This window comes from Conger conger, chromosome 2, assembly GCF_963514075.1.
Source record: "Conger conger chromosome 2, fConCon1.1, whole genome shotgun sequence".
Lineage (NCBI taxonomy): Eukaryota > Metazoa > Chordata > Actinopteri > Anguilliformes > Congridae > Conger > Conger conger.
The window spans coordinates 22,223,315-22,250,633 of record NC_083761.1 but is presented as its reverse complement, the minus strand read 5'-3'; the positions used below and the strand labels follow the sequence as shown (position 1 = coordinate 22,250,633).

Here is a 27,319-nt window from a genome sequence, read left to right as displayed (position 1 = left end):
GTTCTGCTCTAATATGTGTGCCACATCAAACTGCAGAAACGGCGACGCGTGGACCTTATAAAGGGGCGTGTTATTTCTATGACACATCTCAGCAAATGAGCCTTTCACTTTAATGCTTTTTGCTAAGGTGGAAGGCGTGCTGCGCAGAATCTGCAATATCGTATCGGATATTTGCATATTAGCCAACAGTTAGGGATTAATAAAAGGACGCAACCATATGATTTTTTGTTCGCACCCGCCCTAAAAACTGTTAGGCAACTAGAGATCGGGCGCTGCCGTGGGTACCAGCCGCTTATACCTGATCACCAGCGCTGCTCGCGCGCTTGCGGGCAGGTCCCTTTGGCTGAGTTCGGAAAGCGATGGGTGAAGTCTGCTTGCTCCACTGCTGGAAACCCGGGCAATGACAAATGCTTTACAACAGGATGGATTTACCAACGAAAGAAATAGTGGCGTTTATTATTGCATGCTGCTGTTGGCTACATGCTCGCTCAGAGGTATGTTATCATAGTGTTTAATCTGATGCTGTTGTTTTAGCCTGACAAATGTATATTGCCTATTTATATTTTTATGTGTTCAGATAATCCTTTCAGATTTAAGATTTACAACAATAGCAAACGAATTGAACTGCAGCTATTGATCCGCACGTTTTCTTACGGGCTAAGCCCCAAACATAACTTGCTAAATCATCAAGGAGTCATTTTTTAGACAAAACCGAATCCGTTCTGCTGCATAATTTTAGTAACGTGGTATTATCGTTTTTATCTGTGCACACACGCGCAGAAACGCTGGCTCAAAATCAGAAGGGCAAAACTGGTTCACACACCTCACTGGGGAATAAGCGCTCTGGCATGACACCTTAATAGACGAACATAGCCATAGTGATTGTACTATCCACACGACCTTAGTCACGTTCAATTGACCAGATAAATTAAAGCATATCTTATATGATTATGCGTTGGTAAGTGTAGCCTATAGGCAACGTTAGAAAATTGTGGTATGGTAAAAAGAGAACAATGCATTGTGCAGACCGGGGAAAATCCCACCCCAAATTGCTTGTCTTCAGTGGTTGTAGCTTTGATAGACGGGGAGATGGAGGTAAATGTGACGGTAATTCTGTATATGTATGTATATACCCCCTTGTGTCTTAAATGAGACATTCGAGTCTGTGAACAGGATTGTATAAAAAGTACCTGGATTCAGAAGAATTAGTCTATTAAGAGGGACGCTTGCAATAATTCGCTGACCTAGACTCCTAAAACAAATTAATCGTGCATATTATGCTATTTTTCTTATTAGTGCGATATGTGCGGGTTATAAGAACAGGGATTCTTCTCATTCTGATAAACCTATATAATTTAATTATGAATCGACTTAAATGCAGAAAATGTACATGTGTAGTGGCCACGACAGGGTTTACAACATCATCTTTTCCACAGAATGAAACAATAAGGTTTTGGCTACACTTGATTGGCCTCGCCATGCCTTACCACTGTCAACCATATTCCCTGCTTGTGAACATCTGTGAAGGCGGTGACACTCCTGGAAGGAATTAATAAGACGCACGCGCCGCTGTCACTTATGGTGAATCTCTGTTTGCCATCGTGCTGCTCCTCATGCCGCTCCAACCAGTATATGCAGATAAAAAGGAAGCTTAATTTCCTGGTACGGTAACAACAGCATCTAGTGGGGCTGTTTTTCCACAGCAAGTCGGTTTGGATTGAAGATTACACGGATCTATGTTTTAATAACGGCACGAATTGATGTTATTATCAATGAAAAAACGACATGACGGGTGGGATCGGGGGGACTTTTGTATAACTACATTGTACACGGTACAGCTGGCAGGCATGTTATTCTTTGTAAATGACTGTACATACGTACTGATTCACTAGGTATTATATAGTGCCGATTTATTGAAATTGAAAAAAATGTGTTTTTATTTTACTGTAGTTCTGTGAGTGTTGCCTGTTTCATCATGGCTTTTAGTTATGGATAAGTTTTGCTATCAAAAGGGGGTTCATTGACCAGAAAACCACTGAGGCACTAGCCACACAAAAGTGTAAAGCCATTCTCAAATTAAAGGTGTAAGCTTATTTCTCTTGTTAAAATTCTTCCAATTATTTTGGGCGATTGCCAGCATGTGCTTGATTATAATTCAATTGCTGCTTCCAGAGAACATGATCTTGCAATGTTTTGAGTCTCTGACAGAAGGGGAAATGCAGTTGTCCACATGGTACTGTAACAAACGGTGCTGTAGTTCTCCTTGGGGATGTCTCGTTCCTCTTCCACAGTGGAGGGCTCGTCTGGCTCCGGTTTAGGCTCCGGGTCCCAGCTGGTGGAGCGAGCGAGTGAGCGAGACCTGACAGTCAAAAGCATTCAACCTACCAGCCTGGGTTTGAAACCGACACCAATTCTGGTTCTCAAAAACAGGGTCTCTCCCTTAACCTCGTTATCTATGTGTAATGGAATTAGCCTGCTGATGTCCTAAGTGTCCTGAGCGTAATTCACATCATATTAATTAATGAACTCTATGACATATCCCCCCGGCGTCATCTTGGCAAATGGCAGCTGTGTGACTTGCCACCTGCCTCCCCCAAAGGCAACAGAAAACATTACCTTGATCAAAAAACTGAGCTGTCAGCTCAGCTGTCAGAGGGACCAGGGTTTTAATGTATTGTTGTGGATATAGCTTAGATGTCTTGCATCGAAGCAGACCTGGATCAAATACGTAATTGCTTTGGATTCGAATAATTTTCTGTGCTTGATTCATTGTGACTAGTGCGATTGAGCTGACCAAGGGGGACAGAAGCTTTTCACTTTTTGAGAGCATTTCATAGGTTCCAATACACCAGACAAGCTCAGTAAGCATTTGAATCTGGATTTGACCCTGGCCTGCATGGAAGTGATTATATCCTGTTGGATCGCTCGAGTTCAAGTTAATGGAAAATAGCTGCTATGGCATAAAATGCTTGTTAAAGCAAAAATCAACAATGTAGAATAAAACGTATACATTAGGAGTGAGATACACATTGTAGAATAATTATTCTACAATGTGTGCTATTGATCTAATAAAAAATAAAGTACTGCTCCAAATCGCCAAACATTACATACATTAGTGCACAAAAGAATGGGTCAGATAATATCAGGAAATCTGAAAGTATTGTAATGATGTAGTTACAATATTTGGTAAAAATGGTCTGAAAGACACGGACAGTATCTGAGGCTATGTAGCGCATGTGTCTGACATTTGGTGTTTCTTTCTTTGTCTCCTCAGGTCATCGCTGATGACAGCTACTTAAACACAGTGCAAAATGCAGGTAGGTCTGAACCTGCTGCTCTCGCTCTCTGTCTCTCTCTTTCTTTCTTTTTCTTTTTCTCTCTGCCTGCTATAGTCTAATGATGTTGCATGTGTAAATCATTCTGCATACTCAATGCAGGACAGATGGATGGTGGGCTTGGAGGTAGCAGATGTGGGCATCAGACCATTTAATTTTTATTTTCAAGTAAATTAATGAATGCATATACTATTATGATGGTTCAGAGTCTTTCAGATGTCCAAAGTGGAGGTCAAGGCGTCCATTTTGGATAATGGGAGCTTATTGTTTGTTTGTACATCATATTCAGCTAGTCGTGTAACATCATGTAAAATAGGTTGTACAAACTGTTAAAATTGTTCTTGTGATTTGTGTCAGGTCAACAATGCATTTTCCTGCAGGGAAAAGGGATAATCTGGGCCCAATTTTAGCAGTGTTTACAACATAACTCCGAAGTGTTGGTGTGGGGGTGGCGAAAAAAGAAACTTTTGTGAAAGTGTTGCTACACTGCTGGTATAAACCGGAGCAGAACACAATCTTATTTTGAAACATTTTGTGTTTGCTGGGAACTTAGCAGATGCCCTTATGGATAATGATGATATAGTTATGCATTAGTTATGAAACCATTAGTAAAACCTACCCCCCTCCCCCCTACCTACAAACTGCCTGCATGGCTTACCTGAATCACTTGGTTATGAAGATATCTTTAGGTCCAATATTATCACATTATAAGATGTGAACTTGCCAACATACCGCAGTAGGTTATTCATCGCTGCGTACCCCTCATGGCTATGATGGGAGCGCGAGGAGGGAAGAACGACAAAATAAAAATGAAAAAATGATAGAATTAAAGCCTATACATAAGTTTTTTTGTCTGTTGTATGGAAACTGAAGGAAATTATCAGTATGTTGCCCTGTCCTCCCCGGCTCCCCAGGCCTCAGATTCTCCAGTCACGGTTTGACGAGAGCGAGGACAATCGTGTTCCTCCGTGAATTCTCCCTTGTATGCAAATGAGCCTGGTCTGTGGAGAGACTGTTTCTTATGTGAGGCTTCTGACAGAATGAGACCCCCTCCCAGAAAACAGCGCACAATATCACACAACTTGCCTGCACAGCTTACCTGAATTGCCGGTTGTGAATATCCCCGGTCTTTAGGTCCGGTATTACCACATCTTAATTGATACTGTGGATACATTTTGAGACATTTTCCATTTGTGCTCTTACAGGCTGGGCGGGAGGGGGTGGCGGGCATTTGAGGGCTCAGCGTTTAAAGCTGTAAATCTGTTAAGTGTGACTGGTTGGTCAGTGAGGTCTCTAAAGATGATTTCATGTGGGCTGTGTATGGCTTCTGGATTGCCACTGCTGGGAGACAAACACGTACACGCGCACACATGCACTCATTGCACACTGTGTACAGTAGGCACTGATGCCACCCCACACAGTGCACTTCCTCTGGCAGCACTCTCTGTGCGTTTATTTAGCGTGTGAACCATATCAAATATTCATTGTGTTGGGAACATCAAGCGGGGAAAATGGATTATAGAAACAGAAGGGAGGATGCTCCTGAGCGCCGCTTCTGCATTAGAGAGAAATACACGCTGGGGTGGCTGGTCGCTGGCAGCCAGCAACGAGGGACGTGAAGCCTCAACCTCTGCCAAGCTCTCATTGTGTAGTACAGTCTATTTACAGCTTATTTTATTGTTTGAGAAGGCAAGTTCAAGACAACTATACAAATATTTGGAAGTGTGAGTAGAGGAAGGTATGTTCTAGAGGTTTTTTTTTTTTTTCATAATAATTTGATAATAATTTGAGGATACATTGTCGGTTCTGTTTCAGTGCTATATGTATTCATGGTTAGGCTAATGCTTGCTTGGAAAACTGATATGGCAGTAGACCTTTAAGTATGTGAAAAAAACATCAGATATACAGTATATGTGGCAAATGTAGTGTTGTTCATATTCAGGATTTTTAGCTATGATAGGTATTTTGTTTGCACTGAATATTGGAAGTAAATACAGTAAATATCACTTTCAAAATGTACCCATCTGTGCAGAATTGGCAAAATTCCTTCCATGGTGGGAGGTGTCAAAAATGGTGAATCTGAATGTTAAATTTGTATTGTTCGATCCCCATAATTCTAAAGGACTGTGGGTAGACAAATGATGAAAATAATCATAGTGCTTATACAGTGCAGTCCATATACATTTGGACTGTGACATTTTTGTTGTTTGGCTTTCCACTGTTTCACTTTTCCACTGTTTCCACTGGCTTTGCACAATGGATTTTAAATGAAACTGAATATGAATATGAAGATAAAGTACAGAATGTCAGCTTTAAATATGTCTGTATCTACATCCATATCAGGTAAACCATTTAGGAATTGCAGCCGTTTTTGAGAGACCAAAAGTAATTGGTTTCTTGGCCAGCTGTATGCATCATAAGTTCATACATCTTAGAAAGCTAAGAAAAGGTTTAGGAGTTCTAGGTGTGGAATTTGCATCTGGAGATGTGTATCAGTGCCAGAATGGGGTGGAAAAATCTGAATAAATCGAAGACATATCCGAAACATTTGCTGTGTGAAAATAAACTGTTTGGTACGCTGTTAAGTAGCAGGGACATGCTGGTACACTCAGCAATAGCAAACAATCTGGCAGACCACAATAACATCTTATCTGCTCAGATTCAACCAAATGCCGCAAAAACACATTGGACAGTCGTTCACCTTGCACCAGGACAATAACCCAAAACATACTGCTAAAGCAAACAAGGGGTTTTTCATGGCCAAGAAGTGCAATGTTCTTGACTGTCCAGTTGAGTTATCCAACCTGAATCCAACTGAATGTGTGCTTCACTTGCTGAAGACAAGTCTGAAGGCAAAAATCAGGGAAGATATCCAGCATCTGGTGATGTCGATGGGTCGTCCATGTCAGGCAGTCGAATGCAAAGTAATCTCAACCAAATAGTAAATATGACAATATTTCTATAAATTTGTCCAATTACTTTTGGCCCCCTAAAATGGGGGTAAAAAGGGATACAATTCTTAAAGCCCTTTTTAAAGCAGATAGTCTGCACTTTAACCTCACATTCATTGTTTCATTTAAAATCCAATGTGCTGGATTACACAACCAAAAGAACAAAAAATGTGTCTCTGTCCAAATACTTGCACCGTATGTTAATTTATGCATATACCACAATACGGAGCTCAGTGAGAACTTTATTAGTTATTTATTAGACTCATCTTTTTATCTTTATCTTATTAAGTCTGCTGCTGCTGTAGCCTATCCACTTGGAGCTTTGACGCATTGTGTGTTCAGAGATGCTATTCTGCATACCGCTATTGTAATATGTGGTTATTTGCTGTCAAATAAATTCACACTGTCACCTTCCTGTCAGCTTCGACCAGTCTGGCCCCTCTCTGGCCTCTCTCATTAACAACGGATTTCTGCTGCTCACTGGATGTTTTTTTGTTTTTCGCACCATTCTCTGCAAACTCTAGAGCAGTGGTCCCCAACCCTGTTCCTGGATATCTACCATCCTGTAGGTTTTCACTCTAACCTTAACACAGCACACCTCATTCAACAGCTAGACATCTCACTGAGCTGCTAAGTAGTAGAATCAGGTGTGCCAAATTAGGGTTGAATTGAAAACCTACAGGACAGTAGATCTCTAGGAACTGAGATCTAAAGTCACTTAGATCACATTTATTCCCCATTCTGACTTTTGGTCTGAACAGAAGTTGAACCTCATGACCACATCTGCATGCTTTTATGAATTTAGTTGCTGCCACATGATTGACTGATTAAATATTTGCATTTACAAGTTGGTGTACAGGTCTACCTAATAAAGTGCTCACTGAGGGTATATGGTTGTTTGCATTACTACCATTGTGCTTTTCTTCTATTATTTACTGTTTGTAAGCACCGTTTGTTTACATTATACGGAGAATGATCAGTTTTAAATCGATTGAAATCAATATGATTTCAATCAGTTTTAATCAATTTGCAATGGCCGGTCCTCACTCACTTCCTTTTTGTGTTTTGGCTAAAAAGAAATGCTCTTGTGAGAACCAGAAAAATATTGCTATGAATGAACCATAATTATACGTTATCCCGTGCCCTTTTTTGTCAGAGAATTCCCAAAATACCAGGATTATATGTAAATATATGTAAATCAAAGAATCAATTCTTCACGTGCTTCGATAAAAAATATTAAATGGTGCTTGGTAAAACCCTTTTATTCGATTCTCTCATTGTGTAGTACAGTCGATTTCCAGTTTATTTTATTATTTGAGAAGGCAAGTTCAAGACTAGAAAAATATTTGGAAGTGTGAGCAGAGGAAGTTAAAGTACCGTTTTTATAAAGGCAGATTAGTGTTTTAACTAAGATAACTTAAGATCACAGGCTATATTTTGTCAGTTGCGGTTTGCCTTTGTAAGTGCATCTCTTTCTTTATCCTTCTCTCTTTATCCTGCTCTTCAGATGTGGGTATTCCAGATTATCCCTCCATCCCCCCTATGAAATCACTGTATAAATACATTCTCGGTCCCTGTGGCAGAACACGCTCTTGCCCATCACTGCAAGCTCTAACATGGCTCCAAGCCCCTGATGGGTTTTCAGGGTGCTTCAGCCAGACTTGACTGAATTTTTCTTGCATGCCTTTCTTAAATGCAATAAAGCACAGAACAGATAGTCTCCCCTGGGTTCTGTCAAATGGTGACCAGATAATTACCCAATGGGATGGGTTTTTTAATTACTTAAATACTGCAGTTGGCTTAAGCTATTGTGTAGAGCTGATTTAGCATTAGAGGCTGTGTGTGTGTGTGCGTGTATGTGTAAGTGTATGTGTGTGCAAGGGGGTTTGTGTATGTGCATGTGTATGTGTGTGTGCATGTGTGTGTGTGTGAGTGCGTGTGTGCATGTATGTGCGTGTGTGTGTGCGTGTCTGTGTGCGTGTGTGTGCGTGTATGATATAGGACATGCTTGTATCTCCTTTACTAGCGGGCCTCATCCTGCCAAATCAGAAGTGAAGAAAAAAGGCATCTACAGCCAGAACAATTGGAGCGATCTGCTCTATATGCATTCTGACATGTTTGGTGAGCCACAGCTACGCTCTGAATCTGCTAACCTCTTTAGTTTACTTTGCATTTTTCATGACACCCGCCTTCATGTACCATCCTTTTATACTCAACAGAAAAAAGCAAAAACTTGCAAATGTGAAATGCAAACGAATAATAAAAGGTAGAGAGCGAGGGAGGAGGGAAGAGAGTTGGAAAACACCAGGCAGTCGGGTCTTAAATGTACTGTAGTGCGTGAGGTGCTGTGGGCGGAACCGGGGGAACTGGGGGTTTTGATTCTTCGGTTAAACCTGTAGATGTCGTCTCTGGTACAAAGACAGTAAGTGGGTCAGGCCGGTGAAGACTGTCTGAGCTACAGGAACTGTGAGGATTTCTTTTAGGGCTGCAGCCGACTGGGGAACAGCCGCTTCAGTGGCCAAGCGCTTAGAGAGTCAGCCGTGAGGTCAGAATCCTGCCGGTTCAAATCCCAGGGCGAGCTACACCAAAGGCCTTTTATTCAGAGAAAGAGGCCTGCCGCCTCTGCTTGCCATTCGGCCTTATGGGAGGTGGATTATGGGTAATGGCCTTGCTGTAGACCAGTGTCCTGACCGCGGGGATGTGCTTGTACATCGAGCTGCCTCGCGCTGCGGAAACTGGGATTTGACAATGGCTCCACGGTGATTTAGGAGCCTCGGTTCCCAATCTCCTCTAAATCCCGCCTCCGTCTCGGTCTCCTCTCCTGTTATTGGATGGATGTCCCTGCTTGCCTGGGGAGGGGATGCTTTCACAGGTTTGTGGGGTACATCACAGCATGTGTGCTTTTGAGATAAGACTGCACCCTCTGTTCACAACACTAATGCCTTTGTCTCCAGTGAATTAGACTGCGCCCCCCTTCTAGTCACTAAATGTATTTAAAATGTTTAAATACATTGTGTTGCTGGACCCTGTGGTTATGATCTAAGACAATGTACAGTATGAGGAAGTTGTTTTTTAAGGACTTTGTGTTGAAAGTGTGCCAAGTAGGCTTTTTATGAAAGGATTATACTATATCTTTACCTATGGGTTATACAGGAGGGTTTACAATACAAAATGTCCCAGGTATTAATATTCCAGTACCCTAACGGCTATGTGTGTGTGTGTGTGTGTGTGTGTGTGTGTTTTGTGCCTGCGTGTGTCTATCCAGCTCCTCTCTCCTGCTCCGAGGGCTTCACTGAACTAGGCTACTACAATGGCACCGTGTCCCAGACGGACTCGGGATCGCCCTGCCTGAAGTGGACCGAGTTCCCCGACTACGTGCAGCAGTACCCGGGCCGGGGGCTGGGGGAACACAACTACTGCCGTAACCCGGACCGCGAGTCCAACCCCTGGTGCTTCTTCCGCCAGAGCTCTGGGGCCATCGGCTGGGCCTACTGCGACTGCCACCAGGGTGAGGACATAAGAACTAAAATGCTAACATTACAAGACTAAAATGCTTGTTGAGACAGTCCTGTTTTGCAGTGCAGTGCAGGTTTTCAGTGCAGTGCAGGTTTTCTTACTCCGTTAGCAAATCTTGAAACGAATCTGTCTTAACCCATTGGCAATAATTTAGTATTATTTACCAAAAAAGTATAACGAATATTTTTGTTTTTTTGGCTGGGCATCACATCTGCCAACTATGATAAGATAAAAATATACAAATGTCTTGTATGTTTCCCCCTTTTCTCTACTACTACTCTGTAAAGCAGGGTTCAGCAACTCAAGGTCCCCGTGGGTCGAGCACTGCTGGTTTTCCACCCTCAAAAAAATTAAAGTCTTAAAATGACACTTTTTTTCTTAGAAAATATCAGCTTGTTTAAATATACTGTTTGCTTGACAACTGAAATTTTCTTGAAATGAGTCAAAACAGTCTCACCTTACTGGGAGAAGACAGTCTGGCCAATCAGTAGCACTAATTACCTGGGAGAAAAGAAAACCAGGGCTACATTTGGATTTGAGAGCCAGAGATGATGATCCCTGCTGTACAGCTTCTTTGTGGCTGTCTTCTGTGAAATGCGAAATACAAATTGAATTAAATCGAACTGATTTACATGTCTAGTTTGCCTGTCTGTCTGCCTTGTTGGGTGCCTGTCTGTGCCCACCCGTCAGTGTATATCTTCACCTGTCTGTCTATCAGGCTGTTTCTATATGTTGTTGCCTGGCTGCCTGTTTCGTAGTCAGCAGTGCCCTGCAAAACAGTGTCTTAGCAAGTGTTTCAGTCTTAAAATGAGACTTCGAATAATTTGTTTCTCTCCAGTAGAAACTATTAGCTTGTTTTAATGTACTGTTTGCTTGACAAGTGTAAAATTTCATACCTCACTGGCAAATGTTGAAATGAGTCAAAACTGGCTCACCAAGTAGATTTGTCTTATTTAGCTAAAAAGGTCATAGAAATAAGATTTTAAGTCGAAATATAGGTCTTGGGATGAGATTGACTTATTTTTTGTTTTTTGCACTGTCTGGTTTATCGGTGTCTGTTTGGCCGTACACCAGTATGTCTGGCTCGGCCTGCTTGTCCATCAGTCTGTTTGTCAAAGTACTTTTTTAAGTAATGTTTCTCCGTGTGGGCTTTTTAGATTCTGTGGTCTCTGTAATTGCATATGTCCGCCAAGGCCATTAACCAGTCTGTTCTTGTACTAAAGGCAGTGTTCAGGGACAGGGCTGTGTCTGTGCAGGCTCATTTCCAATTATTATCCGTCTACTTCTAGTAAGGTCTCCAAATCTTGGCCTTGCTCTCGCTATTATATTTTCTGGTTTGCAGAATATGCTTTTTTGGCTGTCTGTAGGATTGCACCTTTTTCAGCTATACAAAATTTTAGGTTCATGCCATCCTCTAAAGATACTGTGTAATCATTATCTTTGGGTTCTCAGCCAGTGAATTTTGTAAAACGATGAATAAAAAAAGACCTAAAGGCTAAATAACAGAGAGACTGCAGCTAAGACGAATGAGTGAACTAATAAATTATGAAGACTTTAATTATTTCATGTCGTGATGTAATTGATAGTATTTTAACTTGCGTTTTATGTGGTGCCTGTTCAGGTGTTGCCAGGTTGGTGGGTGGCCCCTCCTCCTCGAGTGGGCGTCTGGAAGTGTACCTGAACGGCCAGTGGGGGGCAGTGTGCGACACTCACTGGACCGACCGCGATGCCAGTGTGATCTGCAGGCAGCTGGGACTCGGGTGCGAGAACCTGTTTTTTGGTTATTAACATTTGGTTATTCATACAAACAAGTTTCCTGACCATGGTTCTTAACCACACTGACCCTGGTTCTTAGCCACATTGACCCTAGTATTTAACCACACTGACCCTGGTTCTTAGCCACATTGACCCTAGTATTTAACCACATTGACCACAATTCTTAACCACACTGACTCTGGTATTTAATCACACTGACCACAGTTCTTAACCACACTGACCACAGTTCTTAACCACACTGACCACAGTTCTTAACCACACTGACCCTGGTATTTAACCACACTGACCCTGCTTCTGTACAGTTAAATTCATGCAGGTGCGCACAAATTTAGTTTGAACCAAATTACAGTAGTTTGTTAAATTCCAGTCACAGCTTGGGGGAGAGAAAGAGAGAGACTCAGTATGGTGCGTGGGCAGACTGAAGCGCAAACTTCTCTCCGTCTCTGACAGCGACATCGGCACGGCGCTCCAGAACTCCCACTTCGGGCCAGGCTCCGGAATCTTCCACTACGAGCGTCTGGGCTGCCGTGGCAACGAGGCCTCCATCCTGCAGTGCCAGAGCAGGAAGTTTGTAACCAGCGACTGTAACCATGGGAACGAGGCCGGAGTTGTGTGCGCGCCGCCGGAAGGTACGGGGGAGCGAGGGGGACCGTGGAGGTGGGTGGGCCAACGGCGCTAATGGTGAGCTGGGGACATGGCGGCTCCGGGCTGCGGTCCAGCTGACTGCAGCAAAACCTTGTTTCCGCAAAAACAGTGTCCTTACGTGTCACTGCGTCTCCCACTGAGTCCTTGAAGGAACACTTTCAGATGACTGTTTACTTTTTTTTTTATCCTTTATTTACATTGAGAACGTGCTTCTCTTTTTCAAGGATGCCCTTAGGAATATTCCACAGAGAACAGTTGTGGGGAGGGGGGAGAGTGAGAGAGTGGACTGGGGTAAAGCCCCTGGAGTTTAGGTTAAGGGCCTTGCTGAAGAGTTTTTACTTTCAAATTTAGGTACCAGTCTTTATTTCTCCAGAAATGTACACTAGCTCATTTATGTAAATATCCCTATGTGTCCACCTGGGCTCAAACCAGCAACTCTACAGTTGACAGTCAAGCAACCTACCACTAGGTTACCCTGCTTCCCATGGCTTGCAGGGAGAACCTCACGTGCGGTGGAGAAACCAGAAATCAGGAGAGACACATTCGACTACTGTCGCGTGACAAAAAAGTTTCGTGTCACACAACATTTCACACGATATTTGCCATTTACACTTCGGTGAAAGCCTGCGGGGAGTGCTCTGTAGTCTCTATGGTAACGAGACACCGAATGCCTGACCGTTTGTTTGCACTTGAGGTGCACAACCAAACGTGGGAAAGTGTCGTGCGACTTCATTGAGTTGAAAAAACTGCATTTTTGTCGCACAACACTTGTCGGAATTGTGGCTCAACGAAGTAAAAATAGGCTGTAGAGTACTCGTGAGAGAAAAGGCGGGAAAGAGTCTCTTCCCATCGGAAACCCGTATATTTAGCACGGCAGTGAATAATTCAGTGCGTGACATTAGAAGCACTGACAGGGAGAATCCCACCAGGCTACCCTCACCGCGCTCCCCCTGGACAACCGTCAGTTATGCTTCTAACGGGATCAGTCAGCCGCGGTTTGGCTGATCTGGGTGTCCGCTCCAATGCCTGTACTGCCTTCTCTCACTGCCAAGATCACCGGGTCAGTTCCGATATTGGAAACCAATATTTTTTTATGACACAAGAGTAGCCATGGAAACAGAGGTCAGTTAGGCCAAACACGCATCAGCATTCTCTTACTGGTCTTAGAATCTAAAATGGCCACCAAACGTTCGCAAAGAGCAGTGATGTAGGTTTAGTAACCCTGTCCCCAGAGACCAAGTCCCCATCCCCCTCCTGTGGTCAGCCCTCTATGCTAACATTTAGCAAGGTCATCCGGTAATTATGCAAACGCATATGTCATGTCACATGGGAAATCGTTTTACAAACGGCTTGGAAGAATAGCAGTTAGACCCTAAAATATGAATACTTCCACTAAAATTGCAATTGTTTTACTTGGATCATTATGGAACAGAAATCGAAAGCTGTAGGATGATATGAAAAGCCAAAAAATATGCATGTGGGTCTATTTCACTCCCCCAGCACCTCAGCTTGTGTGTTCTGATCCAAAATGGCTGCTGTATCACCCAGGTGGGTGCAACACAATGTCATGAAAGAACATTTTTATATTCTTTTCTTAAATTTCTCTTACTTCTTTTGTACAATTGGCTCATACAAGTGTGCCACATCAGATTCACCAAATGCTCCTAATGCAGAAAACGGTCCTAAATGACCACGGAATCATGATGAACCCCACCCATTCGTAAATGAGTGCGCGGTCATGATAATTGCTCAGTTGACTTAATCACTTAATTGACGCCCAAAAATGGCTTTTAAGGCTAGGCGTGTCCAGAGGAATCATTGTTAAAAATGGCATCCAAAAGTAAGAAAAAGCACTTTAGGAGTTTGGGGATTTGAGATTGGTAAATTAAAGCATATCATGTTTAGCAGTGGAATTAAGGGACCTGCAAAAGCCAGGAAAATAAATGACTAATGTTGTTAATGCAGTGTTACCTGCGACTCGTACTGTTAATGAAATTAAGAAGAAAGAAAGTCACATTATAATAAGCCATCCATCTCTATGAGCCCCTTGAGTTAGATGCATCCCAACTCATGCGCTCCCCCAGCACAATGCAAATGAATATTCTGTCCCATAACTATATTACAAATAATTATACACTAGCCTCAATAGCCGATTTAAATATGATTATATTGATAAATTCAGAATTGTATTATAGTCAAATACCAGTGTCAAACAGGATAACTTCAATATGGTCATACAAAGTTCATTTTTTATACAGAATGTATATATAGCCTTACATGTGTTATAGCCTTACATTCAAACTGAAAGATTATAATAATATATCCATTAGTCAAAAACGTAGGTTTGGAAAATGGCAGGGTAAGTGTACATGATTCGTACGACTGGCTGGGACCGCTCGTAAATACAATAAAGCAACCTTTTGTTGCATCGATCAGACAGATGGTCTGCACTTCTGCTCATGCCTCTTCATTATTTGCACTAAATGTACATTCAGGACCTGATTTACTGAGACCATTAGCATGTGCAAAGCCTTTTAGCACACGCAAGACTAATAACATAACCAGTGATTGGAGCAGAACAAATTCCACAACCAGTCATTGGTCATGTTACTAGGTTTATGTGTGCTAAGGCCTTTTAGCACACTTAAACCTGGCCCCTAAGACGTTTCGTTGACACGTTCGCACAGGCAACGACGCCCCCTTGAGGCTGGTGGACGGCTCGGAGGAATTCGAGGGCCGGGTGGAGGTGTTCCACAACGGGAGGTGGGGCACCGTCTGCGACGACCAATGGGACGACGTGGACGCAGAGGTGGTGTGCCGGCAGCTGGGGTTCGGGTGAGCACCGTGTTCCCTCCGCGTCGCGTGCCATTTGTAATGCACCGCTGATACGGCTCCCCTCTCCGAACCGGATTCGATGACTATTTCATGACACTATTTGTAAGCCAGTGCTTTTTACATGCGCTCTGGATGGAAGAGGGAGATGAATGATTTATGATCAATGGTATTTTTTGCTTGTGAGTCCATTAGGGGAGTAGAAGGGAAACTACTTGTGCCATAACACTGAAGGGGGCGGTTATACAGTATAGCAGCTCAAGACCTCAGTGGTTCCAGGTTCAGATCCCAGGGGTACTGCTGTCGTACCCTTGAGCAATGTGCTTAACCTGAATTTCTTCAGAAAATAGTTATTTTCTGTAAAGAATATAAAGTATGTGTCGACACCCAATAACTGCTTTATTAGGTGGTCCTGTACACTAGCTCATTAATGTAAATATATATTCAGCTAGTCTTGTGGCAGCAACTCAATACATAAACGCTTGCAGACATGGTCATGGTCATCTCAGTATCTCCGGATTTATATGCAAAACAGTCTCTAGTTCCTGAAATTCCTTGCTCTTCTGCAAATGATGCAGAAAGGCATCTCTCGACAAATGATATGTCAAATCTTGAAGTGTATGGGCTATAACATCAGAAGACAAATAAGTAAAAAATAAGTGTAATTAATGCCTAATGAAGTGGCTGGGTGTAGACAGAGTTGTGCTGTACTGAAGTTTAGGACTGTCTGTTCCATATGTGCAATCTCACACACTGATGGTACTTGTATATGTGTCTGTGCACATGTGGTATGTCTGTTTGTATGTGTATGCGGCACATGTGTGTTTGTGAATATGTGGGGTCTGTGTTTGTGTGTGTGTGTGTGTGTGTGTGTGTGCGTGAATGGGGGCTGTGTGTGTACGTGTGTGTGTGTGTGCGGGTATACGTGAATGGGGTCTGTGCGTGTGTATGTGTGTGTGTGTGTGTGTGTGTGGATGGGGTCTGTGTGTGTGCATGTGTTTGAATGGGATCTGTGTGTGTGTGTGTGTGTGTGTGTGTGTGTGTGTGTGGATGGGGTCTGTGTGTGTGCGTGTGTTTGAATGGGGTATGTGTGTGCCTGTGTGTGTGTGTGGATGGGATCTGTGTTTGTACGTATGCGTGTATGTGTGAGTGTGTGAATGGGGTCCGTGTGCATGTGTGTGTGTATGTGTGAATGGGACCTGTGTGTGTATGTATGTGTGTGCATGCGTGTGTGTATGTGTGAATGGGACCTGTGTGTGTGTGTGTGTGTGTGTGTGTGTGTGTGTGCATGCGTGCGTGTTGTACCTGCACCTCCATGCGCGTGTCCGCTCAGGGGCGTGCCGAAGGCCTGGTCGTGGGCACACTTTGGCCAGGGCACCGGGCCCATCCTGCTGGACGCGGTGCAGTGCACGGGGAACGAGCTCTCTCTGGAAGAGTGTCCCCACGGGGGCTGGGAGCAGCACAACTGCGACCACATGGAGGACGCTGGCGTGTCCTGCAGTCCCTTTACCGGTGAGCCTGGGCCCCCTCCCTCTGCACCCTCCACCCGCTCTCTCTACCTACTCCTGTCTCCATATCAAAGTTTTACAATGTCCTTATATCCATTTTTAATTGATTATGTGTGTGTGTGTATGTGCAAATGTGTATATTTATACTTAGTCATGTACAGTATGCTGTCTGTTGTCATTATTGCCCTTATGCTTAGGGCCAGATTTACAAAGGAAACAGAGCAAAAACATTTGTTCTATTGCGATGTGTTTGCGGTCACAGATGCCGACAAATTAACAACCAATGCACTCATTGTTACTAATCACGATTACAAGGTGCTGAGAAAAGCATATGGAGCTACCACAAGAAAAGTAACACTTTAATTTACATTTAAATTTCTAACTGACATTTTTGAGAAAAAATAGCTTGTGTCACTAAATACTTTAAATGCAACATTTAAAACGTTTTATCTGCTTGGAACCCATTCACTTTGGTATCTTTGAAGCTCAATATTTTAAAACCACTCACAACACCGATAGAAGTCCAGAGTCACGATATCAGGAAATGCACTGTAGGTTGGTAGCCTAATGGCCAATGGGGTGTACCTGCTTCATGCCGTATTACAGTATAGAATTCAATCTGTTTTATTGCTCCTGCTTGGTCAGTTTGTTATCCAATTGATCTACAAGAGTTCAAGTTCTTATCAATGTGGTCACTTCTAACACTTGAAACTGTACTTCCCTCTCAGGTTTTCAGCACATTTGTATTATGGTTTTGCACTTTTTTGTACTTCGGATAAGAGACTTCCAAACGCCTATAATGTAATGTCATGTATATTTGTGTGTGCGTGTGTGTTTCAGATGGGGTGGTGAGGCTGGTCGGGGCTGATATTCCCTGGGAGGGCCGTCTGGAGGTGTACCATAATGGTGACTGGGGGACCGTGTGCAGCAACGGCTGGACCGAACTCCATGCGCGTGTGGTGTGTCGTCAGCTAGGGTTCAGGTGAGACGCTGGTGGCCTTTCACCTTTCACTCCTCGCCTCTGTGTAAACCCTGCTGGTCAGGCTGGTCACAAGCTGGTCTAGCTGGGTGTACAGCTAGTGCTAGCAACTTGTCTGAGCTGGTAGCTACTAGCTGTTTCAAAGCATAGAGCTGGTCAAACTATGTCAAGCTCGGAGCTGGTCTGAACTGGTGTAGCCACAATAAAATCCACACAGCCGTTGGGCCCTTGAGCAAGGCCCTTAACCCTGCATTGCTCCAGGGGAGGATTGTCTCCTGCTTAGTCTAAAATCAACTGTAAGTCATTCTGGATAAGGGTGTCTGCCAAATTCCATTAATGTAATGTAAAATGGTCAACCAGCTAAACCATGTCAAGCTAAGAGCCGGTCTGAACTGGTCAACCAGCTAAACCATGTCGAACTAAGAGCTGGTCTCAACTGGTCAACCAGCTACCAGCATTTTCAAAACCTATCTTGAGTGTCCTGCCCTACAGCGGGAAGTTAAACGCCGAGTCAGCGTAGCACGCCTCTGTAATGTTCCCGTGTGGCCCGTAGGGGGCGAGCTGAGGTGGCGGTGGACGGGGCGTTTGGCGAGGGCGGCGGGCTGATCCTGCTGGATGCCGTGCGGTGCGCAGGGTCAGAGCGCTCGCTGCTGGACTGCGGGCACGGCGAGTGGGGCCGGCACGAGTGCACCCACCGGCAGGACGTGGCCGTGCGCTGCGAGAGACACGTGGAGACCAACAAGGTCCCGGGACCCCCGCCCGTAACAGGTGCCATTGCTTCGAAGCCCCACCGACACGCAATGCTGACTGTGTCGTGACGTGTGCTGTGTGTGTGTTGTGTGTTCGCACATACTATTGGATATGTTTCAAATAGTTTCAAGAATATGTACTTACATATATTCATACTATAATTAGTAGTTGTGTGTGTTCCATCTGTGAATATTTTTTAACACCTTGTGCTTTTTATGCTACATTTTTGCATTTCTGAAAGTTTGTTGATTATGTGAGCTGTATGTTTGCTATAATATACCAGCACATAGCATAGCTCTGCATGTTCATATGTGACTTTAATGTACCAGCATAGAGGATAGTTCTGCAGGTTCATACATGGCTCTAATGTACCAGCATACAGCATAGTTCTGCGCATTCATATGTGACTCTAATGTACCAGCATACACTATAGTTCTCCATGCTCATAAGTGGTCGGTCTCCAGGCATGCTGGTCCGCTTGGTGGGGGGGCCGAGCAGGAAGGAGGGGCGAGTGGAGGTGCTGCTGAACGGACAGTGGGGCAGTGTCTGTGACGATGGGTGGAATGACCTCAACGCCGCCGTGGTCTGCAGACAACTGGGCTTCAGGTACCGCTGTGCATCTTTCGGTCGCATTTTAGTAAATGAGAGTAAAAGAAATCGGTCATTTTCAGTTCCTTTTCAGTTCAATCAAAGAATACTGATAATCGATGAAGTGAATAAGCCATTTTCTGATGGTTGCTTACAATCAGGGTTTCCCAACATGCCTTCATACTGCTCATAGTGCTATATTACAGCTGGGTGTTTAGCCTACATCGTAAGCTGTAGCGCATTGTGAATACAGCATCCGTGTGTGTGTACTTGCGCGTGTGCTTGTGTGTGTGTGTGTGAACTGGCTGTAGTAGACCCATTCAGCAGACCACAATTGAGTACTGTGTACTAAAAGTAAATAAAAAGTAAATAAAAGCAAATAAAAAGTCAAGGAGCAGACAGGTAACCGTCAATGGAAACCACCAACACTGAAAAATACCAAGTCTTTTAGTGTTATATTGAGACTGAAAATCATATTTCTTTTACCTTTTTGCTAAGACAAAATATTTCCAACAAGGCACTGTCACTCATTTGACTCATTTCAATATTTTCCAAAGGAATAAGAACATATCACTTGTCAAGCAACTTTAGCTTAAAAAAAGCTGGAATATTTTCTACTTGAGAGAAAGAAAGAAATCTTAAGTCTTACAAGACTAAAATGCTTGTTAAAACAGTCGCTTTTTGCAATGAAAACAATTGGCCACCACAAACACCGACTTGGCCTGTCTTGCTCACTGTCTTTGTATCTATCTGTCTCTCTCCCTCCCTCTCTCTCTCCGGGGTGCGGTAAACCAGCGGCGTCTCCAAGGCGCGCGCGATGGCGTATTTCGGCGAGGGCCGCGGGCCCATCCACCTGGACAACGTGCGCTGCACGGGGAAGGAGGCCTCCCTGGGGGAGTGCCCCGCTCAGGGGCAGGACGCCCGTGACTGCAGGCACGGCGAGGACGCCGGGGTCTCCTGCGACCACGCCCCGGGCTCCGCGGGGGACCGCGGGGACAGCACGCGCTCCTGTGGCCTCAGACCCAGCATGCTGCACCACATGAAGAACTCTGCCGGGAAGGACAAGCCATCCAGGTCAGCCCAGGTCTCCACTGCATGTGCACAAACATACGCGCACGCATGTACACACTCTCTCTCATATGCACGCACATGTACACGCACACGCACTCACTCTCTCTCACACGCACGCACATACACAAGCACGCACTCATACACACACACACGCACACACACACACACCACATGAAGAACTCTGCTGGGAAGGACAAGCCATCCAGGTCAGCCGAGGTCTCCACTACTGGGGGGCCGTGTTGTCACTTGCATGTGCACAAACATACGCACATGCATGCACACACTCTCTCACACACACATACAATCTTTTGGTTTCGTCATTTTACAAAATCGATATCAACTTTTTCAACCTGACACAGACTGACGGACAGATACACACACTCTCCGCCCTTTCTCTCTCTCTCTCTCTCTCTCTCGGTTATGGTTGCGATTTTGGGAGTAAACTTTCTGATGATGTAGCTGCTCTCTTATCTCCTGTTCTTGTCTACCTCCATTCAGGGGTGAGTGGCCATGGCAGGCCTCTCTCTGGCTGAAACCTCACTCTAAAGGGAGCCATCCTCTCTGTAGTACCACACTGATCAACCCCTGCTGGGCTCTCACTGCTGCACACTGCTTCAATAGGTGAGAGAGACACCTGGTGGCCGGGAGCAAAATTGCATCTGAGTATCTTGAAAATTGTGTCACGAGTACAGTACATTTCATTTGTCTGACCAGACGTCAACAAGATGTTGTTCTTAGGAAAATATCCATCCATCCATCCATTATCTTAACCCGCTTATCCTGAACAGGGTCTCAGGGGGGCTGGAGCCTATCCCAGCATACATTGGGCGAAAGGCAGGAATACACCCTGGACAGGTCGCCAGTCCATCTCAGGGCACACACACCATTCACTCACACACTCATACACTCATACCTATGGGCAATTTAGCCTCTCCAATCAGCCTAACGTGCATGTCTTTGGACTGTGGGAGGAAACCGGAATACCCGGAGGAAACCCACGCAGACACGGGGAGAGCATGCAAACTCCGCACAGAGAGGCCCCGGACGACGGGGATTCGAACCCAGGACCTCCTTGCTGTGAGGCGCCATTGCTACCCACTGCACCATCCGTGCCGCCGTTAGGAAAATATCAATCCTGGATTTTTTTTTTTTAATTCCTTAAGGAATACGCGGTTTTGCTCGTTCCATAGTCTGTATATAAGTTACATAAGCAAACAAATAGCCTGGTATTTCATTATGCTTATTATTATGTATATTATTGTTTCTGTAGTTGACAATAACTGTGTGACAAAGTGGACCTTTCCTCTCACATCCTTTCCTTATCCCCTCTACCCTTCCTAGTTTTCTGTCATAGTCTTCTGCCCCAGTCTTATTCAGGACCCTATTATTTAAGATCCCTGTTCCTCTTCTCTTGCTTCTCTCTCTCTCTCTGTCCCCCCTCCCCCCCTCTCTCTCCCACCTTCTCTCCTTCTGTCTCCCCCCTCTCCCCGCTCTCTCTCTCCCCCTCTCTCTGTCTCTCTCCCTCTCTCTCTCACCCTTTCCCCCCTCCCTCTCCCCTTCTCTCTCTCTCTGCCCCCTTCCCCCCTCTCTCTCTCTGTCCCCCCTTCCCCCTCTCTCTCCACCCTCTCCCCTCTCTCTCTGTCTCTCCTTCTCTGTTCTCTCTCTCAGGTTTGGCAGAGACCCCTCGCGCTATGTGCTACGTCTCGGTGACTACCACATAGACGGTTCAGAGCGCGGTCTGTCCCCCGAGCGGATCGTGGTCCACAGGAAGTATGAGACCCAGGGCTGGGAGCACGACGTCGCCCTGATGAGGCTCCGCGGGGAGGAGGGGAGCTGCGTGACCTTTGACCCCCACACCAACGCCGCCTGCCTGCCCACCGTGGGCAGCACGTGGGGGAAAAAGCCAGCCACCTGCCTCATTATGGGCTGGGGCCTCACAGGTCAGCCAATCACGTTACATTACATTACATTACATTCCCAGGCAAGTGGGAAACATCCATAAAGGACTCAATGTAAGTTAGCCTATACTATCACCGGTAATACTGTTATCATCAGTGATGGAAAGAGTACTGAAAATGTGCACTCAAGTAGAAGTACTCACAGGAAATTCACTCAACTACAAGAAAAAGTACTGATGTAAAAAATGACATCGGTGTGAGTATAAAAGTAGTAGCGTAAAAAGGACTCAGAATTTTGAGTATTAGTTACTTTTAACCACATTCATTATTAACATATCCCCCTGGTAAATTAATAAAATAAGTAAATTAATTAAATGAAGCCATAATTAGCAATCAGTTTCCTTGCCTGTTTTTTGAGATTGGATGTCAATTTTATGTAAGCGGAGACCATTATCTTTTGCAGCAATCTCCAATATGATAATATATATATATTATCATATGTAAATGAAAAGCTAAAAAACATGAAAAATATGCGTGTGGGCCTTTAAATCGAAACTGTTAACCTGCTTGTGGTGGACCCTCATTGGCTGCTTCATTGCCTAAAGCTATAGTTCTAAAATCCTAACGTGCACCTTATAAGTGTAACCTATTGGCTTTTGTGAAATTTAAAAGTACAATAGGTAAGATTTTTGTGTTGAAACATTGTTACAAGACCATTGTAAATCCCTCCCTATCATTGAAAAAGGCTCACTGACATGTTGAGTCCTCTGTCTGTGTTTATAGTCCTTAAATTAGGGTTTCAAAACATGCAGTTGACGGGCTGGCACTCGGTACCAAAACATCGTATTGCTGTGCAATAATTCGTGGCAGTTAACCGAGGAGGGGGTGGGATAAACAGTTTTGTGGTTTGAGCGAGTTTGTTGCGTCAATTCCTCTCTTGACCGTCCGAAATTGCCTATTGTACATTTAAATTGTACTCGGTAGCGAACGGTTGTTTCATTGTAAATTATTATACATATTAAACCATAAAACATCTCAAAGTAAATCCAAGACGAATTCTTAAATACAAATGTGCAGATGCAGAATGAAGATGCTTCGTGGAAGTTGGAAACAATAAAAATACGCCATTTTAGTACTGGATGCATGAGGGATTATCGTTGTTACATTTAGCCTGGCGGCCATGACTCTTCCGACAATTTTTTTTTAACGAAGCGACCGCTTCCCTCACATTACCACAGCAGGAGCGTCTAGCTTGCAGACAGGTGAGAAAAAGAGCGGGAGGCGCGACAAAGGTCAAGCCGCGAAGGAGAACGCGCGGTGTCTGTTTCGGCTTGTCAGAGACAGGAGGGACGTGGGAGTGTGGTGTCAGCTTGGGTCTGTAATTGTCCTCCGCTAATGTAAGATGCATTTTCGTTTGAAAAGTGGGACATTTCTGTGGAGGCAATATTCTTTCACCTGTCCAGATATGTTTAGTGAATATGCCGCCTCCACTGCCAATGTCTGATTATGCAAAAGGACTCCAGGTTATTGTATGAAAATGACAACCAGAAAAGGTCAGCGTTACACTTGTCTCACTTTCTTCATCTTCTTCACTCTGTCCTTCTCTCCCCCCCCTCTTATCTCCCCCAGTCTTTCACCTTGTGCAATTCCCAAAGCGCTGTAAAATAGGAGAAATAACAAGTTCCATATACAGGAATGTGACAGCAGTGCTAATTCATTTGCTCCAAGGGCACAGAAGATATTACTGCATGTTGTGAACTGTGGCTCATTATAAGTGTATTTTATAGATATCTGCGAGAATTACACGTCTCAAAATGTACTTTCATGCCCTAAACATGTTTTAAGGCATTTTAGGTTGTTATGTTATGTTGTGTTCTGTTGTGATCTGTTACTTGCCTGCATAAAGACTTGTCAGGAGCTTTAAAGAATGTAAAAAAAATATATCAATGGCAAAATCACTAGAACTGTCACTAAGACTGTGTTTGTGCCCGCATACTTATATTTAAATGAAAATCAACCTTAAATTTAGTATGAGTAGTATGCGGTTTCTAACACAGCCTAAATGTTTAACTTTCTCTCTCTTGTCAGACTCGGAGCACTCCCACACCCTTTCGCCTGCCTGGGTTCCCCTGCTGCCCTCCATGGCGTGCAAGAAGCGGTACGGCGAACGTTTCACCAGCCACATGCTGTGTGCAGGCGACCTCTCGGGCCGGCGACGCATGGGCAGCTGCCACGGCGACAGCGCGGGTCCTCTTCTTTGCCAGGGCGGGGACGGGCGCTGGAACCTCATCGGGGTCACCTCCAGGGGCCAAAGCTGCAGCGACCCCACCCTCCCCGGGGTCTACACGCGCACCAGCAGGTTCCTGCACTGGATTGAACACACAGTGCATAGCCCTGCTGAGATATGACCCGCCATTGGTCGAGGCTGTGTCACGTGACTCCCCTAGTAGAGGAGGGGGTTATGGGGGTTGTAGTACGGTCCTGGGCTCATGCTCTGCACCAAAACCCGACAGGTTAACGGTTCTCTTTTTTAAAATGTACTTCCTGCCGCAGTTTCACTTTCCTTTTTGGAAATTTTCAGATTGTATTTATCTGATTTGCCCTCTTTAATACACAATATTGGTACAGTCTTGATCATTTTTTTTTACATGGCACTAAGATGTGATTATCTTGACTTGTTTCAATTCTGTTACAATTAATCCTATTCCAAGGTGAACTCAATAGTATTTCGCTATTTTCTGAGGCGTCGTTTTGGTGCAATCATGAAACCAGACCCAGTAATACTGTGAACGGCCGTGCCAGCCATCGCAATCCGCTTCTGTCGACCAATCGGCACTTCCCGCGGGACGAAGTCATGTCGTGTTGTGCAAGTTTTTTTTTCCTGTCATACAAACATTCCTTGTGTGCATGTGTTACAAAGCTCTCAGTTTTAACAAAAGGTGTACTGTCCTCGATGGCTTTGACATTTGCAGGATCTGTGCTCATTGTATCATTGGGGGGGAAGTACTGGGTGCAGAGCTCGAGAAGGTGCAGCATCTTTTACGTTGTTGCTTGTCCTTCAGACATGCTTACATACATCCAAACCAGAACCAGTATTAGTTGTTCTGACCCAACCTGGGTATCTTTTCCAGTGGGGACTCCTGCTCCAGGAACTTGGTCCAGTAGTTGGGAGTAAGCACGCAGTTTCTTACCTGCTGGTCTGTGATGCACTGCACTGTTATTTCTACCTGAGCCCCCTGGTGGCACTTTGCTAATTGTTGTGCATGTGTCAATGTTTTCCCATCGATTTCCCCAGTGTTTGTTTACTTTTTGTATACACACGTATGAAGATGCACATATAGTACACCTATGTGTCAGAAGTCCTCCGTGGGAGAATGTTTTTTTATTAATTTTTTTCTCGCTGCCCAGTGCTATGAGATCATCATGGAAAATACCTTTAGCCATAGGGGGCCTTGAACTAGACTGCGCTGTTGCTAAGGGGCCCACCCCCTCACCGCACCCCAGACTTTGGCAATAGCTGATCTACTGTGTGGTTCCTGATAACATACATTCACGAGCAAGGAATACGTCCATGCTTCTTCAACTTTGCCTCGTATTGTCCAATGAGCATTCGCTATCCTGGTGTGAATATTGGATTTTTATTGTTTTGTTTTTGGAAACAAGCTAATTCAATTGCAACTGATAGTGGCACCTGGCCTATAAAGGCCTGGTTCGCTGAGAACTGTTTGCTGTATATGAACGCCAAGTCAAAGTTTAACCTTCAAAGCTGCATCTCTCTTCTCTGTTATTCTCTGCATCTACCACCGTAGCTTGGTCCGAGCTGCTGATTTCCTGATGTGGACTCCATTTTGTTGGGTAAAGTTGATTTCCAGGTCACAGTGAATGCCAGCAGTGCCTGCTCTGTTGAAAGAATTGAAAAACAACAGAGAAGGAGCTAGAAGGCTTTTTTGTGAAGCTGGCCACATGTAGCTCTCTTCTCCAAAACATCTGCAGAAAGTCCCTCCTTATTACGGCTTGCTGTTTCAAAAGCTTGAATGGCTGGCTAAGGCTTCACCCATTGCTGAATCAACTAATGCAGATTTCACTCTTTCTTTTATTAATTTAAGGAAATGGGTGCAAAAGCCCTATTTTCATTGAGCGTGGAATCCTTTCCTGAAAGCTGTAATGTAGATATAATTTTCCAATTGACTAGTTAATGTTTCGGTGCAAGAAAAGACTGAATTGAAAGTGTATTTTTATTGTTCATAATGCTAACATTAATCCTCAAGATAATTGCATTTTTTTATTATCTCTGAAGTCTGTGTATTAGCTATTATCTTTAAAGTGCTTTAGAAGGAGCTCCAAATGACCTGAGGTTTTGGGGTCTCAAGCCTGTATGATGTTGTTTTAACAATAGTATCATTGTAACTGTATCACCATCAACAGTGTAAATATTGAATTGGTATGAATAATACTTTCAATGTGTAGATTAGAAATGGGTTGAAAGTAACACATTCACAAGTGCAAGTGCAGCCAATAACAACAAACACTGCCTATGATTTGATTTCATTTATTTCATATAACATACATTTGCATGGTTTCCATTGAATGTTGGTGGATATTGACATTACATACAGTACTGGTTGCACTGTTGTTTTGATTGTTGGTAGGCCAAACTTTAATGACCTTGTACAAGGGGTGGTCAATTAAACGGTGTAAAGAATTTGCTTGTGGACAAAAGGATATATTTCTAAATGTGGTGTGTGTATACCTGTTAGTTTTCTTGTACTGTATGTTCTAGTTTGAATTCATTAGTCAAGCATTTTAAAATGTTTCTTGAGATTTCAAATCGATTTATCCTTTTTCCTACTGGACCCTTTCCTTGTGTCCTATTGTACATACTGTAGATTATCTGCTATATGTGTACTGTCCAGCAGGTGGCGATATTGGATTTTTGAGAGAAAAATGTAGACTTACTGTACCCCCTTGATTTCTCGGGAATGTAATGTGAAAATGTATTGACTCTTTTTTTTCAGACCCACTCTGCATACCACCACTGTGCTATGCCAATACATATGCTAGACTATACATATGTAGTCATGAAGTAACAAGGATGCAAAGTAAGCTTTTTAGAATGCCCTAGCTGTTTTGAGAGCTACTGGAGATAACACCCATCACAAATTGAAAGTAATTCTATTAACCTGAAATATTTTTATACATTATTTTCATGTTTCTTGGCACACTTCTGCCACATTCTCTCATTATTCTCTTTATAGGAATATACGTCAAGTGTTTTGTGAAGTACTCAACAGTATGTCAGTGCATAGGGGGAGGGGGGTGGCAGATTCTGTGGGGGGATTTTTAATTACTACCTAATTCTGTGAAAGTCTTTGCGAATCCTGGCTTGTTTCTGGTTTCACTGGCTGTGTACAAGGCTGTCAATGTTTCCATGTGAGAAAGGTGCCAAATAAAGTAGCTAGTTCTGCTTGTA

At 44.0% G+C, this 27,319-nt stretch overlaps 1 protein-coding gene across 1 annotated transcript; it reads left to right on the top strand.

Moving 5' to 3' along the window:
• si:ch73-127m5.1 (neurotrypsin) lies at positions 1-27,319 on the top strand. The gene is made up of 14 exons (XM_061222403.1): positions 1-494; positions 3,275-3,317; positions 9,552-9,794; positions 11,424-11,562; positions 12,029-12,207; positions 14,911-15,058; positions 16,389-16,567; positions 17,404-17,545; positions 18,096-18,310; positions 18,757-18,898; positions 19,676-19,954; positions 20,450-20,572; positions 21,620-21,891; positions 23,938-27,319. The coding sequence occupies exons 1-14, from the start codon at positions 408-410 to the stop codon at positions 24,255-24,257; spliced, it is 2,511 nt and encodes an 836-aa protein (XP_061078387.1). The 5' UTR covers positions 1-407; the 3' UTR covers positions 24,258-27,319.

What these genes read in the sequence shown, in the direction of transcription:
- si:ch73-127m5.1 (XM_061222403.1), top strand. Translation starts at nt 408, where the DNA reads ATGCTTTACAACAGGATGGATTTACCAACGAAAGAAATAGTGGCGTTT. An exon ending in CTACTGCGACTGCCACCAGG is followed by an intron (nt 9,795 to 11,423) that starts GTGAGGACATAA and finishes GTGCCTGTTCAG; the next exon opens with GTGTTGCCAGGTTGGTGGGT. An exon ending in GTCCTGCAGTCCCTTTACCG is followed by an intron (nt 16,568 to 17,403) that starts GTGAGCCTGGGC and finishes TGTGTGTTTCAG; the next exon opens with ATGGGGTGGTGAGGCTGGTC.